At 38.4% G+C, this 23,739-nt stretch overlaps 1 protein-coding gene across 2 annotated transcripts in view; it reads right to left on the reverse strand.

Annotated features, from left to right (window-relative positions):
• rbks (ribokinase) overlaps positions 1 to 23,739 on the reverse strand; it is a 54,744-nt gene that overhangs the window by 30,042 nt on the left and 963 nt on the right. Inside the window, exons 2-6 of one of the 2 annotated variants that reach the window (XM_051646291.1) lie at positions 22,194 to 22,252; positions 12,874 to 13,006; positions 11,803 to 11,866; positions 3,411 to 3,473; positions 1,119 to 1,283 (exon numbers count right to left, since the gene is read on the reverse strand). In XM_051646291.1, the coding sequence (XP_051502251.1) occupies positions 1,119 to 1,283; positions 3,411 to 3,473; positions 11,803 to 11,866; positions 12,874 to 13,006; positions 22,194 to 22,249 (481 nt within the window). In that variant the 5' untranslated portion in view covers positions 22,250 to 22,252. The remainder of the gene's footprint in view (positions 1 to 1,118; positions 1,284 to 3,410; positions 3,474 to 11,802; positions 11,867 to 12,873; positions 13,007 to 22,193; positions 22,253 to 23,739) is intronic. The other variant, XM_051646292.1, reaches the window with a different exon arrangement.

Genomic DNA, 23,739 nt, shown 5'->3' on the forward strand with positions numbered 1-23,739 from the left:
TCTTGAAAAAGATGCGTTGCACGCAAGCGGCTCTTTTTGTAATCAACCCCCAGATCATCACTGATCCTCCACCAAATTTCACAGTGGGTGTGAGACACTGTGGCTTGAAGGCCTCTCCGGGTCTCCGTTTAACCATTAGATGACCAGGTAGAGGATCGGTGATGACCTGGGGGTACTTCAGCAAGGCTGTAATCAGGCAGATTCGTCTTTGAGAAGGATGCATGAATCAATCCACGTACAAGGTTATCCTGGAAGAAAACTTGCTTCCTTCTGCTCTGACAATGTTCCCCAACTCTGAGGATTGGTTTTTCCAGCAGGGCAATGCTCCATGCCACACAGCCAGAGGAAGTTGGATGACCACAAGCCATTAAACAAAGCCGAGCTGCTTGAATCAAGAGGAAGATGGATGGCCTCAAGCCATCAAACAAAGCCGAGCTGCTTGAATTTTTGCGCCAGGAGTGGCATAAAATCACCTGACTGGTAGAGAGCATGCCAAGTGATTGAAAATCAGGGTCGTTCCACCAAATATTGATTTCTGAATTCTTCCTAAGTTAGAACATTAGTATTGTATTGTTTAAAAATGAATATGAACTTGTTTTCTTTGCATATTCGAGGTCTGAAAACACCATCTTTTTTGTTATTTTGACCGTTGTCATTTTCTGCAAATAAATGCTCTAAATGACAATATTTTTATTTGGAATTTGGGAGAAATGTTGTCAGTACTTTATAAAATAAAACAAAAATGTTAATTTTACTCAAACACATACCTATAAATAGTAAATCCAGAGAAACTGATAATTTTGCAGTGGTCTCTTAAATTTTTTCCAGAGCAGTATGTATATATATATATATATATGCTAGTTAATTTATACAACATTAATATATATATATATATATATATATATATATATATATTAATGTTGTATAAATTAACTAGCATATCCAGAGATTAGGATAAACAATCTGTATTGAGTTTGGATGATTCTGATGACAAGTAATAGATAATCAGTATCAGTATATAAATACTGATTAGAAAATCCTTAGTAGATTGGGTGAAACAGTAATTTGAGTGAGACAGTACAGTATATTGAGAGGCGAAGCAAAGGTGTTTGACTGACCATGGTGCTCTTTAGCCATTCTCAAGGCCTGTAGTGATGCATCTGGCTTGATTTCAAGTTGGCAAATGAGTACTTTGGCTCTAGTAATGGCGGATTGTGCCCGCCGCAGCTCCTCTTCTCCAAGCAGCATATTTGCACCAGCCACTATCACTATTGCATTCTCACCTGTCAATGCAACACACTAACCATAAACTAACAGCAATGTATAACCCTTTAACAAGGCAAAATAGTTAATTAGAGGTGTATTTACATGACATCAACATTTATAAATCACATGCATTCACATACAAAAAACCCCCAAAACAAGTCATATCATAGGAATATATGCAGTGGCCCCAAAAAGCATTAAAAGACTTAAGCCACACTTAAAAATGCATGAATGCCTTTGTATTTGATTCAAAATAACTAAGTGAAATGTATTTAAAAGAAATATAGCACAAACTATTTTTTCCTTGTTTCTAAATGATAACAACTGATGTGCTGTTCAAAATGAAGACAAAAAACAAGAGGTTATGCTATTTAATAACGTTTGAAAATTGCAATACAGTGTCTTTTTCCAGTTGCTTAAGTATTGAGTACACGTGCATTTCCTGCAAGTCACTTTGAACTTCCAAGTCTTCCAAAATGTCAGAAAAGAAACAAATTTCTTTAAAAATTGTCAGTCTATTGTTCTTTTAAGAGATGAAGGCTATTCTATGCATATAATCATATTACTTGAAAGAAAAAAAGCTAACTGGATCTGAACAAGACAGCCCAGTAGCTCAACAACAAGAGCATCAGTTTCTTTTTACTTTGAAAAAGTAAGTTACTAAAAGGGATAGGTCACCCAAAAATGAAAATTCTCTCATCATTTACTCACCTTCATGCCATCCCAGATGTGTATGACTTTCTTTCTTCTGCTAAACACAAACGAAGATTTTTAAAGAATATCTCAGCTCTGTTGGTGGTTAAACCCATATCTTCTGAAGCGATGTGTTAGGTGAGGGTGAGAAACAGATAAATATTTACATCCTTTTTTTTTTTTTTTTTTTTTACAATAAATCTCCACCTTTGACCAGCCCTAATCAGTAGGTGGCTGAATGTGAACACTTCTACACCAGAATGTGGAAGTGAAAGTGAAAATGTAGATTTATAGTAAAAAAGGACTTAAATATCGATCTGTTTCCCACACACACCTATCTTATCACTTCAGAAGATATGGATTTAACGTCTGGAGTCATATAGATTACTTTTATGCTACCTTGATGTCCTTTTTGGACCTTCTGAGTTCTGGTCACCATTCACTTGCATTGTGAGGACCTACAGAGCTGAGATATTCTTCTAAAAATGAGGGTGGGTAAATGATGAGAGAATTTTCAGTTTTGGGTGAACTATCCCTTTAACCAGCTGCTTCAATGAACAGTATATGACAAACATCACGTTCATCTGCAGCAGTGAAGAGCAGACTCTGGGATGCTTGCCTTTTAGATAGACTTTCAAAGAAAAAGCCACATCTGACACTGGTAAATTAGAAGAAAAATGGGCAGAAGAACAATTTAAAAAAAAAAAAAAAAAAAAAAAAAAAAAAAACACAAAATATAGTTATATATTATATATATATATATATCATGGTGATTCCAAACGTTTGAACAGAAGTGTATATATACAATGAAATTTAGACATTTTATGTGTGACATTGTGTCGAAATACTTTTTGGGGCCGCTGATATTTAACTCTACTTACAAACAGACATGTACAAAACTATTGTGCTGTTGCATCACACACAGACAGGAACACATACAGAGCTGACATAAACATTAAGAAAACCACACTGCAGAGTCAGGAGATAATGATCTAGTTTTTTCCTCATTATTACTTCCTCGTAGTAATCTTGCTAGATAATTGTTCGATCTTACGTCATTGTGACATTCACACAGGATGCTGGGACACTGAGATTTCAGCAGGTTGTTATGGCGATCATGACGGCAATCAGAGCTCTTCCTAGGGTGCTTACTTGCCTCCACAAGTGTTCAGAACTTTTGCTGGTTTACTATATCATGACATTCACAATGCAGCAGGCCTTACATTGAGCGCCAGGCTGGTTATGTCAACTTTCTTTAAGTCCAAGTAGTGCTACAGAACATTAAACCATGTTTAAAATTACCCTGCGTAGATGAGGTGGACACAGGAAAAGAGCTTCTCACACATCCATGTCTCATTCAGAAGAGTGCTTAGTGGTGTTTATGTTATTTTAGGTGCTTTTAAAAGCCAGGGATACAGCAAGGCTCGGTACTCAGACCAATTTCATTCTACCTGTGTTATTGATGATGATAGAGGCAGCTCCGGTTGCAGCCTTTTCAGTCTGTTCTACAAAATCTAAAAAAGAGAGAAGTGCATGAATAAATCAAATCTGGACAAATATGAAAGTTGAAATCTTTGACCTTCGAAACTCTGAACTTTTTTCAATACAGGCAGTATAAGGTCTGGGTGATACTGATTACTTAAAATATAATTTGCTGGCAAAATTAAGCAACTTCTTGAATAATTAAATGATTTTAATGTGCTTTTTATTTGGCCATCAATTTTCAACACGTGAGTTGGAGTTGGCAAGTTTGATTAATTTCAGTCAAGATTAGTATACATTTACAGATACAGTATATTTATAATTTGTATCCTTATATACTCTATATAGGTTCACTTTTTCTCTTGGCCATAGATGGCACTAACTCTCATCTCAGCACCTTTATTGAATGGCTTGCTCCTCTTAATCTTGATATTTCATCTGAATATCAACATTTGTGAGATTTATTCCATCCAAATAGTTTTGAGGTTAAATGATCAAATTTTTTGTCACTGGAAAATAGTGATCTGTGACATTCTATTATGTTGGATATTAAAAAATGTTATGCCTATTTGTTAATTGGGATCTTTGGACACAATAGAGTATTTAGATTTTTGTAGTAATAAAATATTGTTTTTATTTTGAAGTGACAAGGTAAAGTTAGACCCTTGGGGTAAGATGATTTGATTTTATATTATGCATTAAATAAAAAATAAAAAATACATTATTAAGAATGATATCAGATGTATTTATACATTCTGTAAAAATCTGATTACCCCTGGGACAAGTTTATCCTGGCAAATATTTATATTTATTTCCCTATTATGTTGGATGATGCATCATCATCCTGTACATGCTAAAAGTTTATCTAAGTAAATAAACACTGTTCTTAAGGGGGCATCTTACCCCGTCTAACCCTACTGTATATACTGGCGGCCAAAAGTTTGGAATAATGTACAGATTTTGCTTTTTCGGAAGGAAATTGGTACTTTAATTCACTAAGGTGTCATTCAACTGATGACGAAGTATAGTCAGGACATTACTGATGTAAAAAAACAGCACAATCACTATTTGAAAAAAGGACCCCATTTCCAGCAGTCATCACTCCAACACCTTATCCTTGAGTAATCATGGTAAATTGCTAATTTTGTACTAGAAAATCACTTGCCATTATATCAAATGATTTGGTTCATTAAATGAAGCATAACATTGTCTTTGTGTTTGTTTTTGAGTTGCTACAGTATGCAATAGACTGGCATGTCTTAAGGTCAATATTAGGTCAAAAATGGCAAAAAAGAAACAGCTTTCTCTAGAAACTCATCAGTCAATCATTGTTTTGAGGAATGAAAGCTATACAGTGCTTGAAATTGCCAAAAAACAGAAGATTTCATACAAAGGTGTACACTACAGTCTTCAAAGACAAAGGACAACTGGCTCTAACAAGGACAGAAAGAGATGTGGCAGGCCAGATATATAATTAATCAAGTGGATAAGTACATCAGAGTCTCTAGTTTGAGAAACAGATGCCTCACATGTCCTCAGCTGACAGCTTCATTGAATTCTACCCGCTCAACACTAATTTGGTGTACAACAGTAAAGAGAAGACTCAGGGGTGCAGGCCTTATGGGAAGAATTGCAAAGAAAAAGCCACTTTTGAAACAGAAAAACAAGAATTAAAAGTATGGACAAAGAAATACAGACATTGGACAACAGATAATTGGAAAAGAGTGTTATGGATCTTAACCCCATTGAGCTTTTGTGGGATCAGCTAGACTGTAAGGTACGTAAGAAGTGCCTGAAAAGACAGCCACATCTATGGCAAGTGCTACAGGAAGCGTGGGGTGAAATGTCACCTGAGTATCTGGACAAACTGACAGCTAGAATGCCAAGGATCTGCAAAGCTGTCATTGTTGCACATGGAGGATTTTTTGATGAGAACTCTTTGAAGTAGTTTAAGAAGTTCTGAACATTTTTTAATGTAAATTTAGTAATTTTCACGTTATTAATGTCCTGACTATACATTGCGATCAGCTGAATGCCACTTTAGTGAATTAAAGTACCAATTTCTTTCCATAAGAGCAAAATCTGTACATTATTCCAAACCTTTGGCTGCCAGTGTATATATTTAAATATATATTTATATATTAAATGTTTTGCCCATGAGTCTCTCTCATTTCTCATATTCATTCTTGGTGAACAGAAGCATCAATTTCTTTCAAGAACAAAAATGTCGTGGTGATTCCAAACTTTTGAACAACACTGTAGTTCAATATACAGTATTGTCAGTATATCATATATATATATATATATACAGTTGAAGTCAAACGTTTACATACATTTAGATTGAAGTCATCAAAACAAATTTTTTAACCACTCCACAGATTTAATATTAGCAAACTATAGTTTTGGCAAGTCTTCAGGACATCTACTTTGTGCATGACAAGAGTCATTTTTCCAACAATTGTTTACAGACAGTTTGTTTCTTATTTCTTGTTTTTATTTGACTATATCACAATTCCAGTGGGTAAGAAGTTTACATACACTAAGTTAACTGTGCCTTTAAGCAGCATGGAAAATTCCAGAAAATGATGTCAATTCTTTAGACAGTTAGCCAATTAGCTTCTGATAGGAGGTGTACTGAATTGGAGGTGTACCTGTGGATGTATTTTAAGGCCTACCTTCAAACTCAGTGCCTCTTTGCTTGACATCATGGGAAAATCAAAAGAAATTAGCCAAGACCTCAGAAAAAAAATTGTGGACCTCCACAAGTCTGGTTCATCCTTGGGAGCAATTTCCAAATGCCTGAAGGTACCACGTTCATCTGTACAAACAACAGTACGCGAGTATTAACACCATGGAACCACGCAGCCATCATACCGCTCAGGAAGGAGACGCTTTCTGTCTCCTAGAGATGAACGTAGTTTGGTGCACAATCCCAGAACAACAGCAAAAGACCTTGTGAAGATGCTGGAGGAAACAAGTATCTATATCCACAGTAAAACGAGTCCTATATCGGCATAACCTGAAAGGCTGCTCAGCAAGGAAGAAGCCAATGCTCCAAAACCACCATAAAATAAATCCAGACTACAGTTTGCAAGTGCACATGGGGACAAAGATCTTACTTTTTGGAGAAATGACCTCTGGTCTGATGAAACAAAAATGGAACTGTTTGGCTATAGTGACCATTGTTATGTTTGGAGGCTTGCAAGCCAAAGAACACCATCCCAACCGTGAAGCGTGGGGGTGGCAGCATCATGTCCTCTGCTGCAGGAGGGACTGGTGCACTTCACAAAATAGATGGCATCATGAGGAAGGAAAATTATGTGGATATATTGAAGCAACATCACAAGACATCAGCCAGGAAGTTAAAGCTCGGTCACAAATGGATCTTCCAAATGGACAATGATCCCTAGCATACCTCCAACGTTGTGGCAAAATGGCTTAAGGACAACAAAGTCAAGGTATTGGAGTGGCCATCACAAAGCCCAGACCTCAGTCCAATAGAAAATTTGTGGGCAGAACTGAAAAAGCATGTGCGACCAAGGAGGCCTACAAATCTGACTCAGTTGCACCAGTTCTATCTGGAGGAATGGGCCAAAATTCCAACAATTTATTGTGAGAAGCTTGTGGAAGGCTACCCAAAACATTTGAACCAAGTTAAACAATTTAAAGATAATGCTACCAAATACTAACAAAGTGTATGTAAACTTCTGACCCACTGGGAATCTGATGAAAGAAATAAAAGCTGAAATAAATCATTCTCTCTACTATTATTCTGACATTTCATATTCTTAAAATAAAGCAGTGATCCTAACTGACCTAAGACAGGGAAAGTTTTCTATGATTAAATGTCAGGAATTGTGAAAATCTGAGTGTAACTGTATTTGGCTAAGGTGTATGTACATTTCTGACTTCAACTATATATACATACATATATATATATATATATATATATATACAGTTGTGCTCAAAAGTTTTCATACCCTTGGAGAATTGGTAATATATGTATCATTTTTAAAGAAAACATGAGTGAGCAGGAAAAACACATTTCTTTTATTTCTTATGGAATTCATATTCAACTGTAGGTTATAACAGAATGGCACAATCATAAAACAAAACATGGCAACAATGAAAAAAATGAAATGACCCATGTTCAAAAGTCTGCATACCCTTAGTTCTTAATACTGTGTATTGCCAACTTTAGCATTAATGACAGCGTGCAGTCTTTTGTAATAGTTGTCTATGAAGCCCCAAATTCTTGCAGGTGGTATAGCTGCCCATTCGCCTTGGCAAAATGCCTTCAGGTCATGCAAAGTCTTTGGTCATCTTGCATGAACTGCATGTTTAAGATCTCCCCAGAGTGGCTCGATGATATTAAGGTCAGGAGACTGTGATGGCCACTCCAGAACCTTCACCTTTTTCTGCTGTAACCACTGGAGGGTCAACTTGGCCTTGTGCTCGGGGTCACTGCCGTGCTGGAAAGTCCAAGAGCATCCCATGCGCAGCTTTCGTGCAGAAGAATGCAAACTGTCTGCCAGTATTTTCTGATAACATGCTGCATTCATCTTGCCATCTATTTTCACAAGATTCCCCGTGCCTTCAGAGCTCACACATCACCAAAACATCAGTGAGCCACCACCATGCTTCACAGTGGGGATGGTATTCTTTTCACCATAGGCCTTGTTGACCCCTCTCCAAACATAGCGCTTATGGTTGTGACCATAAAGCTCTATTTTGGTCTTGTCACTCCAAATTACAGTGTGCCAGAAGCTGTGAGGCGTGTCAAGGTGTTGTCGGGCATATTGCAACCGGGCTTTTTTATGGCATTGGCAACTCGACCATGCAGCTCATTTTTGTTCAAGTATCGTCGTATTGTGCTCCTTGAAACAACCACACTGTCTTTTTCCAGAGCAGCCTGTATTTCTCCTGAGGTTACCTGTGGGTTTTTCTTTGTATCCAGAACAATTCTTCTGGCAGTTGTGGCTGAAATCTTTCTTGGTCTTCCTGACCTTGGCTCGGTATCAAGAGATCCCTGAATTTTCCACTTCTTAATAAGTGATTGAACAGTACTGACTGGCATTTTCAAGGCTTTGGATATATTTTTATATCCTTTTCCATCTTCATAAAGTTCCATTTCCTTGTTACGCAGGTCTTTTGACAGTTTTCTGCTCCCCATGGCTCAGTATCTATCCTGCTCAGTGCATCCACGTGAGAGCTAACAAACTCATTGACTATTTATACACAGACACTAATTGCAATTTAAAAAGCCACAGTTGTGGGAAATTAACATTTAATTGCCATTTAAACCTGTGTGTGTCACCTTGTGTGTCTGTCTTTTATTTAAGGATAGTGGTCATATGAAGCCATTTATTATCACATAGTTATTTGGCTCCTTTTTAAATCATTTCATGCAAGACGACCAAAGACTTTGCATGACCTGGAGGCATTTTGCCAAGGCGAATGGGCAGCTATACCACCTGCAAGAATTTGGGGCCTCATAGATAACTATTACAAAAGACTGCACGCTGTCATTGATGCTAAAGTTGGCAATACACAGTATTAAGAACTAAGGGTATGCAGACTTTTGAACATGGGTCATTTCATTTTTTTCATTGTTGCCATGTTTTGTTTTATGATTGTGCCATTCTGTTATAACCTACAGTTGAGAATGAATTCCATAAGAAATAAAAGAAATGTGTTTTGCCTGCTCACTCATGTTTTCTTTAAAAATGGTACATATATTACCAATTCTCCAAGGGTATGAAAACTTTTGAGCACAACTGTGTGTGTGTGTGTGTGTGTGTGTGTGTATATATATATATATGTTGGGCCTCATGTATTCAGACAGAAGACAAAGGCAGGCCTAACAGTCGTAAAACCTAACTCAGCCCCCACACATTCCATGTTGTAAATAATACTGATAAAAATCGCGCCAAAATCCAAAACAGACTACAAATCCATGAAGCCTTGCTCACTAAAGGATCGATCTCTCGACTCCTATTGGATGAGGCACACAACAGAACGTCCCTCAAACATGACATAATCAGGAGTTCAAATAATTCTGAAATGCTTCCAGAATTCACTTCCAGCGACTTAGTTCACCGAATATAGACGCAGCTTTTTGCTGCTCTCAGGTGCAACCTCGTGGCATAAGGAAGTAATGTCCGACTTGAAACTGTAGCCATACAATCTCCATCTCGCTGGATGAGTTGAGATTACTCTGGGTTCAACCAAACACTCTAACGGATCCGAAGGAGACCGCCGAGCAATTCGCATCTTCATCCGTTTGCCTACAGAAGTGAAGAGATTAAAGATTTCTCTTCCATCTTCAATCAAGTCGACATTTCTGAGTTCTCCGCCAGCCCGCCGAGAATCAACAGCCGTACCGCCCGCCGACAGCGCGAGGAAACGGCCTCCCGTCATCACACGAGCCTCAAGGAACCGGGTCAAAGTTAAAGGACGGAGGAAAACACATTCTACCTGTGTCCTCATGTGATTCAAGTAAGAGGTTATGTCTGGGCAGAGATAGAATATTATAGTGTGTTATTCTTGTGTTTCAAGGTTTTTGCTTGTACAGTTTACGGACCGCCATGTCCGCTCATTATTAATACTCAGGGTATTAATTATCACAAATTTGTTTTGCTGTATTGTGGTCCAACCAAATTGGATTGTGCAATTTCGCCATCGTGGGTGAAACAGAAACTGAGTTCATCCATTAAAGAGTCAAATAACGCAGGACTTTTACTAAAACCGCGTCTCTGAGTGATGAGCACAACTGCTTTCTCTGCCGCTATCGCGAAATCAGCTTTCGGGCTGTCACTTAATCATATCTCTCTCTCTCTCTCTCTCTCTCTCTCTCTCTCTCTCACTAACCACACTGACACACACACACACACACACACACACACTGTCACACACACACCTTATGTGTTATAGGATTATTTTTATTTCCATACCTAATCATGTCACTGTTTAGTTTGTAGTTGTAAGTCGGAAGTTTATTGACTGCATTGTATTAATTATTAATTGATATTACTGCATAAATAAACTTTGTTTATATTACAAAGAGAAGTGTTTTGGTTTGTTTTGCATACGCCTGTGTCATGCTGACGGGATGTCAGTGCTCGGATTCAAACCTTCATTCATTGTTTTTTTTCCCAAAAATCGATATTCTTCGGATGCCGATTTTCCTAAGAAAACAATCTAATATTGAGACTGTTTTAATATTCGGTTATTAGCCCCTGATTTCAGGGTGGTGCATCATCAATGTTAATCCTTATTAATCCTTATTAATATTCTATTGATTTTTGATAATTGATAATTATCTTTGATTGAATTGGAATGATCAATAAGCTAGTGTTAATTTTAATTAATGTTTCATCGATGTTAACAATTAACGACTATCTTTGATAATTGTTGATTTAAAGGATTAAAAAAGCTAACATTGATTCTCATCAATGTTCTATTGATTTTAATAATTAATAATTATCTTTGATAATTATTAATTATTGCTAATAACCAAACTTGCTCCTAAACATAGCACACTACATTTACTGGAGTCCCATATGAGGTTTTAATGAGTTAGATCCAATTAATTAATTTAAATATTGATTAATAACTACAGAAATAATTATTAATTATTTCTGATAGTAACACTGATCTAAACAACCAGTAAAGCCCGACACAATAATTGGTGCCCCGTGTGAGGAATCCTAATATATATATATATATATATATATATATATATACACACACACACACATACACACACACACACACACACTATACTACTGTTCTACAAAATCAAAAAAGAGAGACAAGTGCATCATTAAATCACATCTGTACAAATCTGAAAATGTTGTAATGTTTGACTCTGAAATGTTTACAATACAGGCAGTATAAGGGCTGGGTGATATTGACTGTTTAATATATATTTTGCATGATTTTGTTGTTGAAATTAAGCAACATCTTGAATAATGGAATGATTTTAATGTGCTTTTTATTTTGCAATTAAGTTTCCTAAAGACTGTGCATTCCACAGTCTTTTAAAAATCTGACTGTCCACAATATCATTTTAAAAGTGATTAAATTGTAACCATTTGTTAGACAGTGTTATCATTATCCAGTACCTACATCAGTATAGTAACATTGAGAAGATGTACACGCAAAGCCATAAAAATTGTCTTCTGAGATAACTGATTTTGAACCAATTTTGAATTGGTTTTGCACAGCTTTGAATCAGGTTTATAAAACTCAGATTTCATTTTTAACAGAACTGAGTCGAATACACCAAAAAGATCAGATTTTTGCTTCCTGTCTGAACAAAGCCTTAGATGTCAAGAAATGTACAATGATTGCCATTACCAGTGGATACGGCATTATTTTTGAAGTTCTGAATGTAGTTGTCTCCAAAAAAGTCTTTGCCGACCTAAAGATAGAAGAAATATTTAGGATATTTTGAAAAAGAAACCACAATAAACTAGCTCTTTTTTAAATGGTAAAAAATTCAAAAAGAAGAACCTGAAACAATATTTTCTAGCAACTTGCTGACTGGCCAAATTCTGCATTGCTATATCAGGCCAAGCCTTCCAGATATAGCAACCCCAAACAAATGCATCCACTCAAATACAACTTAGATCTCCCATTCTTCCTTCCTATGAGACGTTCAATGGTGAGGTGATGGGCAAAAGAGTTCCTTTTTCCCCCTACTGGTTCTGCTTTTATCCCACGCTGGTAAAGACATGCCAAGAATGGGGTCCTAAGCCCCAACAGAAGAGTCCCTTCCATACCTGAAACTCTGTCTTTGATGTGTGATCTCTCTTTGAGTGTTTCTGAAAGCAATGAGAGTATACTTTTGCACGCTGCATACACTTTTGTATTGATTAGAGTCTTTGTGCTGACAAAATGAAGCTTTATCACTTGGTTAGTCACTCTCATGTGGTTAAATGCTAAAACATAGGAATTGATGGGTTTCAACCTGAACTTTTTGAGTGAACATGTACCTAAGGCTATTTTAAGTTATTTAGGGTGTTCACAAGTTAAGAGGAATAGACAGAAATGTTAGCGGAAGCGTAGTTAGCAGGAAGATCTCGGGATTCATTCTATCAGGCATCTCATCCAATCACAATTCAGCCTCCGCTTATAAGCCTGCCAGCTGCCTCTCACTGTTCGCATACTTCTGGGTTTTCACCCCCCATCCCACCCCATCTCCACCAGTTTAGGTCCTGTCCTGGGCGGGGGTAAGCTCCGCTCCCCTGCCATCATAGCCTCTGGCAGGATCTGACGGTTCAAGCAGCATCGGAGTGCAGAAACGTAGAATGGGGCTCAAGCCAAATTATATAAGTATCTTTTCGTTCGAAATAATTTCAATAATCTCAAGTATTTCTGATAGAACTAGACATAACTATTAATAGGAAAGCAGGCAAAATTGAGTACCTTGCACACCATGGCAGTCTTGGCCCCCATTCGTGCAGCTTGAACACATTGATTGGCCCCTTTCCCACCAAATCCAATAAAGAACTTGTGTCCATGTATCGTCTCTCCAGCTTTGGGAAGTCGAGGTGCCTGGCTAGATTTATAGACACATAAAACAACATGAAAGTACAATATGGGGTGTTAACAGGTTTAAATGAATAGATCACCTAAAAATGAACATTTTGCCATCATTTACTCATCCTCATGTTACTCTAAACCCCTAAGATTTTCTTTCCTCTGACTCTCAAATCTCCTTTGCATGTTCATATTTTTATTTGTGATCGCTATGTCGTGATCCTTTATGAAACACGCAAGCACCAATGCAATTTAATGTTACTTAAGCGTCAAGTTTCAATATGTAGAAACGTGAATGACATCTGAGAGCTGCAAATCTTGGAGGCCAAGATTTTCAGTTAACAATGACTTTCCTCACACAAAGTTATTTTATTGCTTTAGAAGACTTGAAATTTAGTGCACAAGATGGACCACTTTTATGGTAGCTATTTTGTCCTTTTTAGAGCTTACCAGTATACGATCAATATATGCAGCGCGAACATTCTTCAAAATCTCACTTCATGTACAAAGACCCATTTATACTGTGTGAGGGGAAAAAAGTAAGCATGATATTCTAAAGACAAAATGAAATAATTGTTTTATATCCATTTCACTAAAGCCACAATATATTATTAAAATTAAATACCTATTTATAAAATAATAAAAAAAATTATATAATAATAAAAAAATAAATAATATTTTATTACACTTGTTCTCTGAAATTTTCCACCGAACCACTCCCACCCCTTGGCGGCCCTCTGGGGGTCCCCAGACCACAGTTTGAGCCCCTGCCTTAAAAGATAGAAAATCATAAAGGTTTGGAATTATATAAGAGCGAGTAAAGGATTTTTAACAGTCAACACCATAACTAAAGCAACTAGAGTAAAGATAAAATATTCAGTCAAATTAATTCTTTGTAGGTCTTTAGTGAATGTGAATGTCCATCAGTGTAATTTGTTTTTAAAAGAACAACAAATGGGCCAGTCAGTCAATTCTCAAAGTCAATATTGTTTAAATCAGGGGCCTTTTACTGGAAATGGGCTATGTTTGTAGGCTGTAAGTGAAAATAATATGACATGACATCCTGGGCGCTTCTAAATCTAAGGCAGGTCCTTGGACTCCCAGAAAAGTTAATTGCTGTGCCGCCTTAGTGCGTGACATTTCAGAGAGAGGTCCACCAGCCTTTCACCAGAGCAGAACAAGCAGCCATTACTCATTCTACTGAACAACTGAAAAAAATAAAAACAGCTATCCCAGACAGCTTGTAACAGTCTGGCCCTAGTCCAAGTCTTCCGGGAGTCCATGTTTATGTGATGCCGATAGAGTTGTTTTTCACATGTACAAGTGTGTTGTTTGTGTTCTGTGGTTAAAAGAATATTAAAGGAAGTCAATGCAGATGAGGAAACATCTCAGTAAACTGACTGGTAAAGAGACTGGAGTTGGTTGTTGATGATGTTTTTGATGATATAAGGGCAATTTTTGTTGAAACAGAATGTTAAGTGAACAACATAGAATGAAGAACTCAGGATAATTTAAAGAAACATAACCACGAGTTAGTTACAAATCCTATCATTCAAAAAGTTCTACACATTCTCTGCTCCTTGCTTGTTGGTTTGTTAAACATTTTGGCTAACTCATCATGCTTTCAGCAACCAATAAAACTGTGGTACTCTAAGCTCCATTTTACTATGTTTAAATTCATTCCACAGAATTACACAGATTCTCCTACAAAATCAGTGCAGAAAATGCAAAACCCTTCTTTTTAGTAATTCCTCTGAAATCTGAAACAACTTCCAAGACACTTGCACAATGTCTTTAGCCAAAAGCTTCAGGAATGAGAAAAAGGATAAGGAAGGTTAAACTAACACTATTATTAACAATATTACATTATTCACTCTATTTAATAAATTCACTTCTGCCATACAACCACAAATTACACTCTTGTGCCATCTTTACATTGCGGTGGCCCAAAAGCTACATCTGAAGCGGCATGTGTACCCCGAAACAGTGCATTTACTGACTGTTTAATGCTGCATTTCAATTATGAAATTATAAATATAAAAAACATGTAATTATGAATGAAAAACATAAAATTTCTGGAGGCTGCCCGTGCCTCCTCAGAGCAGCTTTCACTTAGATTTGTAGACACATGTGGTTCGGCTAAGAAATACGGATGCTTAAATAGGACAACTATGTAGAAATTGCTATTAGCACGGATACAACTTTGTAACCAATAACAGTGCATATCCTCTATTTGACTTTTGGTTCCATTAGCCTGCATCTAAGTGTGTCTGATTGAGTCATCGTCTGTGATTGAGGTTAAAGACAGTTTGGCCTCACCTTAACTCCTCTCCTACAGTCCTTTCATTTTTTTATGAGCAACAGTCATTCTACCACAAATGGTGACCATCGAAACACAAACAGGTGTTCTGTGACGTAGACTGTGGTGCAAGCAGATGTTTATTCCAATTCATTGTTTCCAATAAAGATAGGACCAAAAACTGCCTGAGAAACACAGGAGGAACACTGACAATGTGCAATTGTAGATTAAAGCATTATTCCGGGCTCAATAAAAGTTAAAGTGATGTTCCAGGTTCAGTACAAGTTAAGCTCAACTGACAGCATTTGTGGCATAATACTGATCACCACAAAAATTAACTTCAACTCATTCCACATTTTCTTTAAAAAAAGCAAAAATCTGGGTTACAGTGAGGATGTTACAGTTACAATGGAAGTAAATGGTGGCCAATTTGGCCAATGTTAAAATACTCACTGTTTCAAAAGTATAGCCACAAGACATAAAGGATATGCATTTTAAAAAGATTTTTGTATGATAAAATCACTTACAAACCTTTTCTGTGTAACATTATTGCCAATTTTACAACTTGTAAATGTCAATGTAATGTCAATAAACCCTAAAACCTTAAAATGACAGTAAAAATGACAATTTAAACTTTACAGCTCAAATAATACACAAGTTTTAACAGAAAAATTAATGCAAGCGCTTTTATAAAATTATACGCCTCACATTTCTGTTTAAACACTCCAAAAATTGGCTACATTCACTTTCATTGTCCCCATACACTTCCATTGTGAGTGCCAAACTGTAACCTCGTTTTTTGTCAATATACACTTTTGTGGTAATCAACATTATGCCACAAATGCTGTCGAGTGAGCTTACTGAACCCAGAACATTCCTTTAAGCTCAATCAACAGCATTTGTGGAATTTTGTTGATTACCACAAAAAAATAATTTCCACCTCCTTTTCTTAAAAAATAAAAATAGAAATAAAAAAATCTGGGTTACAGGAAGGCACTAACAATGGAACTGAATGGGGCCAATTCGTAAATGTTAAAATAAATTTTTTTTAAATTTTTTTTTATTATAGCTACAAGACATTAGCAATATGCATGTAAACATGATTTTAGTGTCATGAAATCGCTTACAAACCTTTTCTGTGTAAAGTTATAACCAATTTTACAACATCGTTGTTATGACGACATAACACTTTAAACCCTAAAACCATGAAATGACTGTAAAAACTACAATTTAAACAAATGTACATCTCAAATAACACATACGTTTTAATAGAAGAATTAATGTACTGTAAGTGCTTTTATAAAATTATTAGCTTCACATTTCTGCCTTTAAACCCTCCAGAATTTGTCCACATTCACTTCCATTGCAAGTGCCTCACTGTAATCTCGATTTCTGCTTTTTTTAAAGAAAAGAAGGGATGAGTCGAAAAGAATGTTTGTGGTAATAAACAACTTGCCACAAATGCTCTCGATTGAGCTCAACTTACACTGAACCTAGAACACTCCTTTAAGGTCCACAGAGCCAGTACTGTACAGTATTTGTCAATCAAAGCCACTAGGACAGAAACGTCTCAAAGTACCATGGTAACTGGTTCCCTTTTGATTCAGTTCACTCGCCATTGCTGTAAGCACTATGGGGAGTGTCCTTCACACGACCTTGTTGAAACCCTGATACAATCACAGCAATCTTCTGATTGGCAATGGTGTCTGAGCCCCACCCCTTTAGGCACACAATAGGCCTATATTAGCGGGCACTCAGTCACCATTTAAGAATTTTCTTCCTTCAACACTGCAAACTTCGTCTTCATCTTGGAACACTTTCTGCTTTGCCGTCGATATACACTTACTGCGGACAGAACTTCAAATCAAGATGCGAACAGGAGACTCGTCACATGCGCTCAGCGCCTGCACCGAGAGGTTTTCCGCTCCTCTGTGTGTTCCGGTGAAGAGCTCTCCACATCGCCATCGAAGACGCTCTCGGTGAACGGGTTCTTTGTTCCAGATGCTCGTTGTTGATCAATGCGGCACTTCAGCGAAACTCCTACCTGCTTCCTACAGCGCTCTGCTGGAGTTACTGTATCCTTTATTTATATATACAATTTTCACTAAAGAACCGCTTGTGTGATACGCGTCTTTTTAAAGATGTCGTTCCACAACTGTTTCCTATGCTAACGGCACATCCTGCCGCCTGATGAGCACGAGAGCTGTGTTCACTGCCTGGGCCACGCCCATGCAGAAGAAGCTCTCATGGAGACAGAATGCCCTCACAGCAAGGGCATGAATCTCCGGACACTGCTCTCTAGGATCGACCTCGTTCTGAGGGAAGATCCAGCCTCTCGTGCCCTCCCACCCTCCTCTTCTGTGTTAAGTCTCGAGGGACCACATGAGGAGGTACGGCAGGGCAGTGAGGTTGAGCTGGAATAATTAGAGGAGGATCTCATGCAGGCGCAAGCCCTGCGAGCCCCTGCAAGCCCTTGACTGTGCAATATGTGCGTGATGAGCTCTGGCCCATTACTGGAGCGCACAGTCTCATTACGTTTGGTGGCTCTGACGATGGGGATGATGCTGTGTCAGTTGCAGCTACTGGTGAGTGGTTCACAGAGGATGTTGCCGCTCCTTTCCCCAGTGAGGGTGAAGAACGTGCACACACCATGGACAAGGAGCTTCTTCGTGTCCTCACAAGGGCGGTTGAAGAGCTCGGTCTTTAGTGGTCCCCTCCAGAAGAGTCAGAAAAGTCTCGCCTGGATAAATGGTTTTTGCGAACCGGCTGTTGTCAACAGACTGTGGTCCGGAGGAGCACACCATTCTTCCCTGAGGTCAACACGGAGCTCACAAAGACCTAGCGTGCGCCCTAATTTTCATGCACTCAGGTCGGAGATGCTGCCGTCCTCACTAAAGTGGACCACGCCAAGGGAAAAAGCTACTCAAAGCTTACCCTGGTGGAACAGGTGGTCACAGTTCACCTCTGCCATAATACTGCCATGGGATGGAAATCCCGCCGTGTGTAAAAACACACTTTTCCCCAGCCAGCAAATCTCCTTTTAAGGGATTCGTTTCAACTCGAGCATGCGCGTGCACCTCCCAAACGAGTGTGTACAGACCATTCTTCGGTGTCTGTCTCAGTTCAAACTGGGGAAACATTGCCATTGAAGTCATTTCAGAGAATGCTGGTTTTAGGTCTGTTACACGAGACCTCTCCAGTACTGGCTCAAATGGCACGTTCCACATCGTGCCTGGAGCCTCGGGCGCATGCGCATCGCGGTGACTCGCTGCTGTCTGTCTGCTCTAGCACTATGGACTTCATCCTCAGACAGTGATGAGGATTTGGGAAATATTAGGCAAAGCGGAAGTCGACCTATTCGCCACTGCGGAGAACGCCCACTGTCCACTCTGGTACTCCATGTCCCAAGCCCCGCTGGGCATGGACGTGTTGGCTCACAAATGGCCGGCGAAACAAAGTACGCATTTTCCCCGGTGTGCCACCTCCATTTTGTCATTAGCAAAGTCTGAGATGACAGTTCTGTTAATTTCGCCGAAATGGCCCAATCAGTCCTGGTTTCCAGAGATAATAGAAGTAATAGACGGCCCTCCATGGGAAATACCACTGAGAAGAGACCTTCTCTCTCAAGCACAAGGCACAATTTGGCATCCCCATCCAGAGCTGTGGAATCTACATGTGTGGCCCCTGAACGGAGCACATTGGACGAGCCAGAATTGGCTCAATCTGTGATGAATACCATTTTACAGGATAGAGCACCCTCCAAAGAGTCGCCTCTATGCGCTTAAATGGCACGTGTTTGCAAATTGGTGCTCTTCACATGGTAAAGACACGGTGAATTGCCTCATAGCTGAGATTTTGACATTCCTTCAAGAGTGGCTGGACGGTCTTACCCCATCAACACTCAAGGTTTATGTAGCGACTATCACAGCATACCACGCCCTGGAGTCTGGCTCTTCGATAGGCAAACATAATGTAGTCATAAAGTTCCTTAGGGGAGCTAGGCATTTAAACCCCCCTCGCCCTGCTATGGTGTCGACTTCGGGCTTAAATCTGGTGCTGAAGGCACTCACAAACTCCCCGTTCGAGCCACTGGAATCTGTTGAGCTGTGGGTGCTTTCCTGAAAGACCACACTCCTATTGGCTTTGGCCTCATTTAAATGGGTGGGTGACATGCAGGCACTGTCGACTGACAGCTCATGCCTGGAGTTTGGTCCAGATCTGTCAAAAAGCCACCATTAAACCTAGAAAAGGCTACGTCCCTTCAGGGCTCAGGTGGTTCATTTGCAAGCCTTCTTTCCCCCACCTTTTAATTCAGATGAAGAGCAATCTATGCATATGTTATGCCCGGTGAGAGCATTGCATACATATGTTGACCGCACCCGTCAGTTTAGACTGTTGGATCAGCTCTTTATTTGTTATGGAGGATGCACAAAAGGAATGCCCATCTCCAAACAAAGGCTCTCTTGCTGGATCGTTGATGCGATCGCCCTCGCTTACGAATCACAGGGCGCGACTTGCCCTATCAAAGCACAATCAACCAGAGGCATGGCCTCTTCATGGGTGTGGACAAATGGTGTGTCCTTACAAGAGATATGTTTGGTAGCAGGATGGTCCTCACAAAACACGTTAGCGAGGTTTTATCACCTGGACGTGGCGTCCATCTTCTCACAAGTCCTCTCTGTATAGAGCACTTCTTACTTTCAAGCGGGTGAGCCCAAGCCCTTATTACGGGTGGGCAACCAACTATAATCAATAAAGCCACCTAACTGTATGCTGTTGAACTGCTTCTCTTAAAGTCATAAGCACTCCCATAAGAAATAAAACCTACTTTCCCAACCTTGTTGTGAGTTAATAATCCATACTCTGTATATCTATATGGTTCACATCATCCCAGACTACATTAGTTTCCATCTGGCATCCGCCACGTGGGACTATTCATATACACTTTAATATGACTTATAAGTCATCGGCCTGTGGCTCCTTATGAATATATCTATTTAGTGTCATAACTCTGAGAGTGTAATGTCACGTAGTGTGGCGAGATGGCATATTGTTCCCCATAGTGCTTACAGCAATGTCGAGTGAACTGAATCGAAAGGGAATGTCTCCGGTTACACATGTAACTTCGGTTCCCTGAGATGAAGGGAACGAGACATTGCGTAAGTTGACTGCACTACTACTTCAGGGTTTTATAATACAAGTGACACACTCTTGTCCCTCAGTCAGAAAATTCTGAAGAAATAGTGACTGAGCGCCCGCTTATATAGTCCTACTGTGCGCCTAAAGTGGCGGGGCTCAGACACCACTGCCAATCAGAAGATTGCCGTGATTCTATAAAGGTTTCAACAAGGTCATGTGAAGGACACTCCCCATAGTGCATACAACAATATCTCGTTCCCTTCATCTCAGGGAACCGAGGTTACATGTGTAACCGGAGATGTTTTTGGACATGTAAACATGGTAATGCCATGGTTTTTCGGATGTGAACCATGCTCTAAAAATAATAATAATAACTGTTATAACAACATATTTCTTTTCATCCATTTAATAAGTAAAAAAGTACAATGAAATTATTGATGCAGGTTGTAATATTGGCACCACTTATATATGACTCAAAATTAAAGGCAGCAAATCAATTTTAGTTTCCATTTTAGTGGGTTGAACTTCTTTTTTTTTTTTTTACAGTGTTGTAATATCATGGTTTTATGGGCATGAAGCATGGTAATTCCATGGTATTCTTTAAAATACCTCTCCAGTTCTCAGAGGTTGCTCTTTCATAGCCCAGGAAACTCAATAGCATTGCATAATCAGCATTGATAAATTAGCAACAGCAACAGAGAAGATTTAGTGCTCAGTTCAGACTGTAATCAGTAGGTGGCACTGTATGGCTTCAACACAAAAACACAGATGTTCTTCACGAGACATGTTCCAAAGTGCCTGATTCAGTTTAACTGTCACAAATACAAGCCACATTGAAAACTGGATTTTACACTTCAAAGCCATGCATAGCACTTTGATGGGGGAAATGTGTCAGCCACCATCCAAAAAGCAGCCTGCCAAAAAACAAACACATACTTCCCATCAGAACTATTGCCTAATTGATGCAATCTCTGCTCATCAAAGGCCAACATAGTTGATGGAATTTTAAATAGTAATATACAGTGCAACAGGGAGTTTTTCCAATTTCATAAAGGACATTTAGTTTTGTTTTGCTGATCATTTGGAGTATGACAAAGATAGAAAGGTATATAATTTATGTAATTATGGAAACAATTAAAAGAAAAATGTTGAGTCTGCATGACACAGCTCTTTGGAAAACATTTCTTCTTTTGAGTATAAAAGATAACAGACCTCTTAATATTTGTTTATATACAGTACATTGATATGCAATACTGTGTGTTGATATTAAAGGTTAAAGTTGCCAGTTTGCCCAGCTGCAAGTTAAGGCCATTCCAGGCATCTGAACCTGCACCTGAGCTGGAAACCCACAGCCAATATGACTAGAACACATTTGACACTGAAAAAACTTCTGCTGGCAGCAAATGTGACCAGCGAGGACTGAATCAGTTCCCTGGGAAAATATTAATAAGAGCCTGAGCTGGCAGAGCAGGAGACACTTCCCTAAATCTTCCCCAAAGACTTTATTTGCAGGAACACTAATTTCTTTCTGAGTTATTTTAAACCTTCAAGTCTGCATTCTGCATGCGGAATATGTTCCACAAGCACAGCAATGAGTGTGATCTTCAAATGTAGGAACATATTGTCACAAGAGCATGAAATCATCATATAGGACATGACATTTGGAACTCACATTTTAAATATATGGGGCATTTAGGCTCACGTTTTTGTGGTATTTTTGCCCAGAACACTGGTTAATTTCTGATGCTGAACTAGTCAAATAGCTTACCTAACCAAGTCGGTCATACAGGAACCCACCACTATAACACTCACGTCTTCAGACATGACCTAATATCAGAAACAAACATATAAACTCACATTATGTAGCATATTTCACAAAATGTGCTCTAATCTTTCTTTCCCCATAGGTTAACATATTGCTAATAATGCTTCAGATTGAACACATGCCTACTGCGGTATGGATGATTATTTCAGGACTGGATCATGTGATTATCAACAGCCATAGAAATCCTTCATTAATACAATCCCTTGCATGTAGGCAACGTATGTGAATAGTAGAGTGATAATCTTCTCAAATCTCCCAGCAGGCCTCAGGGGACTGTGAAAGCCTGGCTCCTAGCTAAGAGACAGCCTACATTTCTCAACATAAGTGAAGTTCAAACTTCATGCATTTTCCGCTTACTCAGTTTCTAATCAGTCTTAATGACTGGAATGGCTTTAAATGGTTAGTTCACCTAAAAATCTAAGTTATCTCATGATTTACTTTTAAGCCATCCCAGATGTGTATGACTTTCCATTTTTGGGTGAACTAACCCTTTAACTGTTTTGTTGTTTGGACATGAACCTTTGACATACACGGCTCTCGCTGCATGATAATAAGAGAGTCTCAAAACCTGACAGTGCACAATATTATGTGTGCCTGCATTCTCAACATTCTCAAGCACTATAATCTCATGGAAAAACGTATCTTAAAACCATTCAAATCATATTATAACTCGGAGATTAAGCACACATTTTAAGGTAAAAGTGAGCAGTTTTGAGAATAAACAATTTAAGACAATTACGAATACCGAAAGGTTCAAAAGTTAGTCTAAAATTTGGACACACTACTTCTACATTATAGAATAATAACTATAAAATAAGACAAATGGAAATATTGATATTATGTAGTGAACAAAATGTCATGCTATACAATTCAAAACTATTTTATTTTAGCTTAATTTTCTATATTAGCTTAACAATTCTTGTCCAAGCTCTTGTCATATCTAGACTGGACTACTGCAGTGCTCTTCTGGCAGGACATCCTGCATGTACAGTCAAACCTCTGCATATATTCCAGAACGCGGGGGCGCGTTTGGTTTATATTTTGGCAATTATATTTTAGAACCCCCTTCCAAAAATTTAATTGCAGCTATATATTTTTAAATACAAATACCCATTTTTACTGTGTGAGACAAATAGTAAATGTTGTTATAAAGACAAAATGTTAGCAAAATTAAATTATTGGCTTTTATAGTGTCATTGTACTAAAGCCAGAAGAAATGGCTATCTCCTTCATAAACATGTAACTTTTGTTTCTGAACAAAAATATGTAGACGCATGAATGATTAAGCCATTTTTGTCTGTGAAATATCTAGACTATTTTTTTATTATTTACTGTTTTCGTTTTTTAGGGCGGAACCATTTTTTTCTTCTAGGCAGATAACAACCTGCCTCCAATTACCAGCTCCTATATATTCTCTCCTTTGGTCTGTCTTGGAGGTTTTGTGTTTCAACTCTGTTAGCATATTCTGGTTTGTTTCAGTCGGTTGTTT

This window comes from Myxocyprinus asiaticus, chromosome 20 (assembly GCF_019703515.2).
Source record: "Myxocyprinus asiaticus isolate MX2 ecotype Aquarium Trade chromosome 20, UBuf_Myxa_2, whole genome shotgun sequence".
NCBI classification, from domain to species: Eukaryota; Metazoa; Chordata; class Actinopteri; order Cypriniformes; family Catostomidae; genus Myxocyprinus; species Myxocyprinus asiaticus.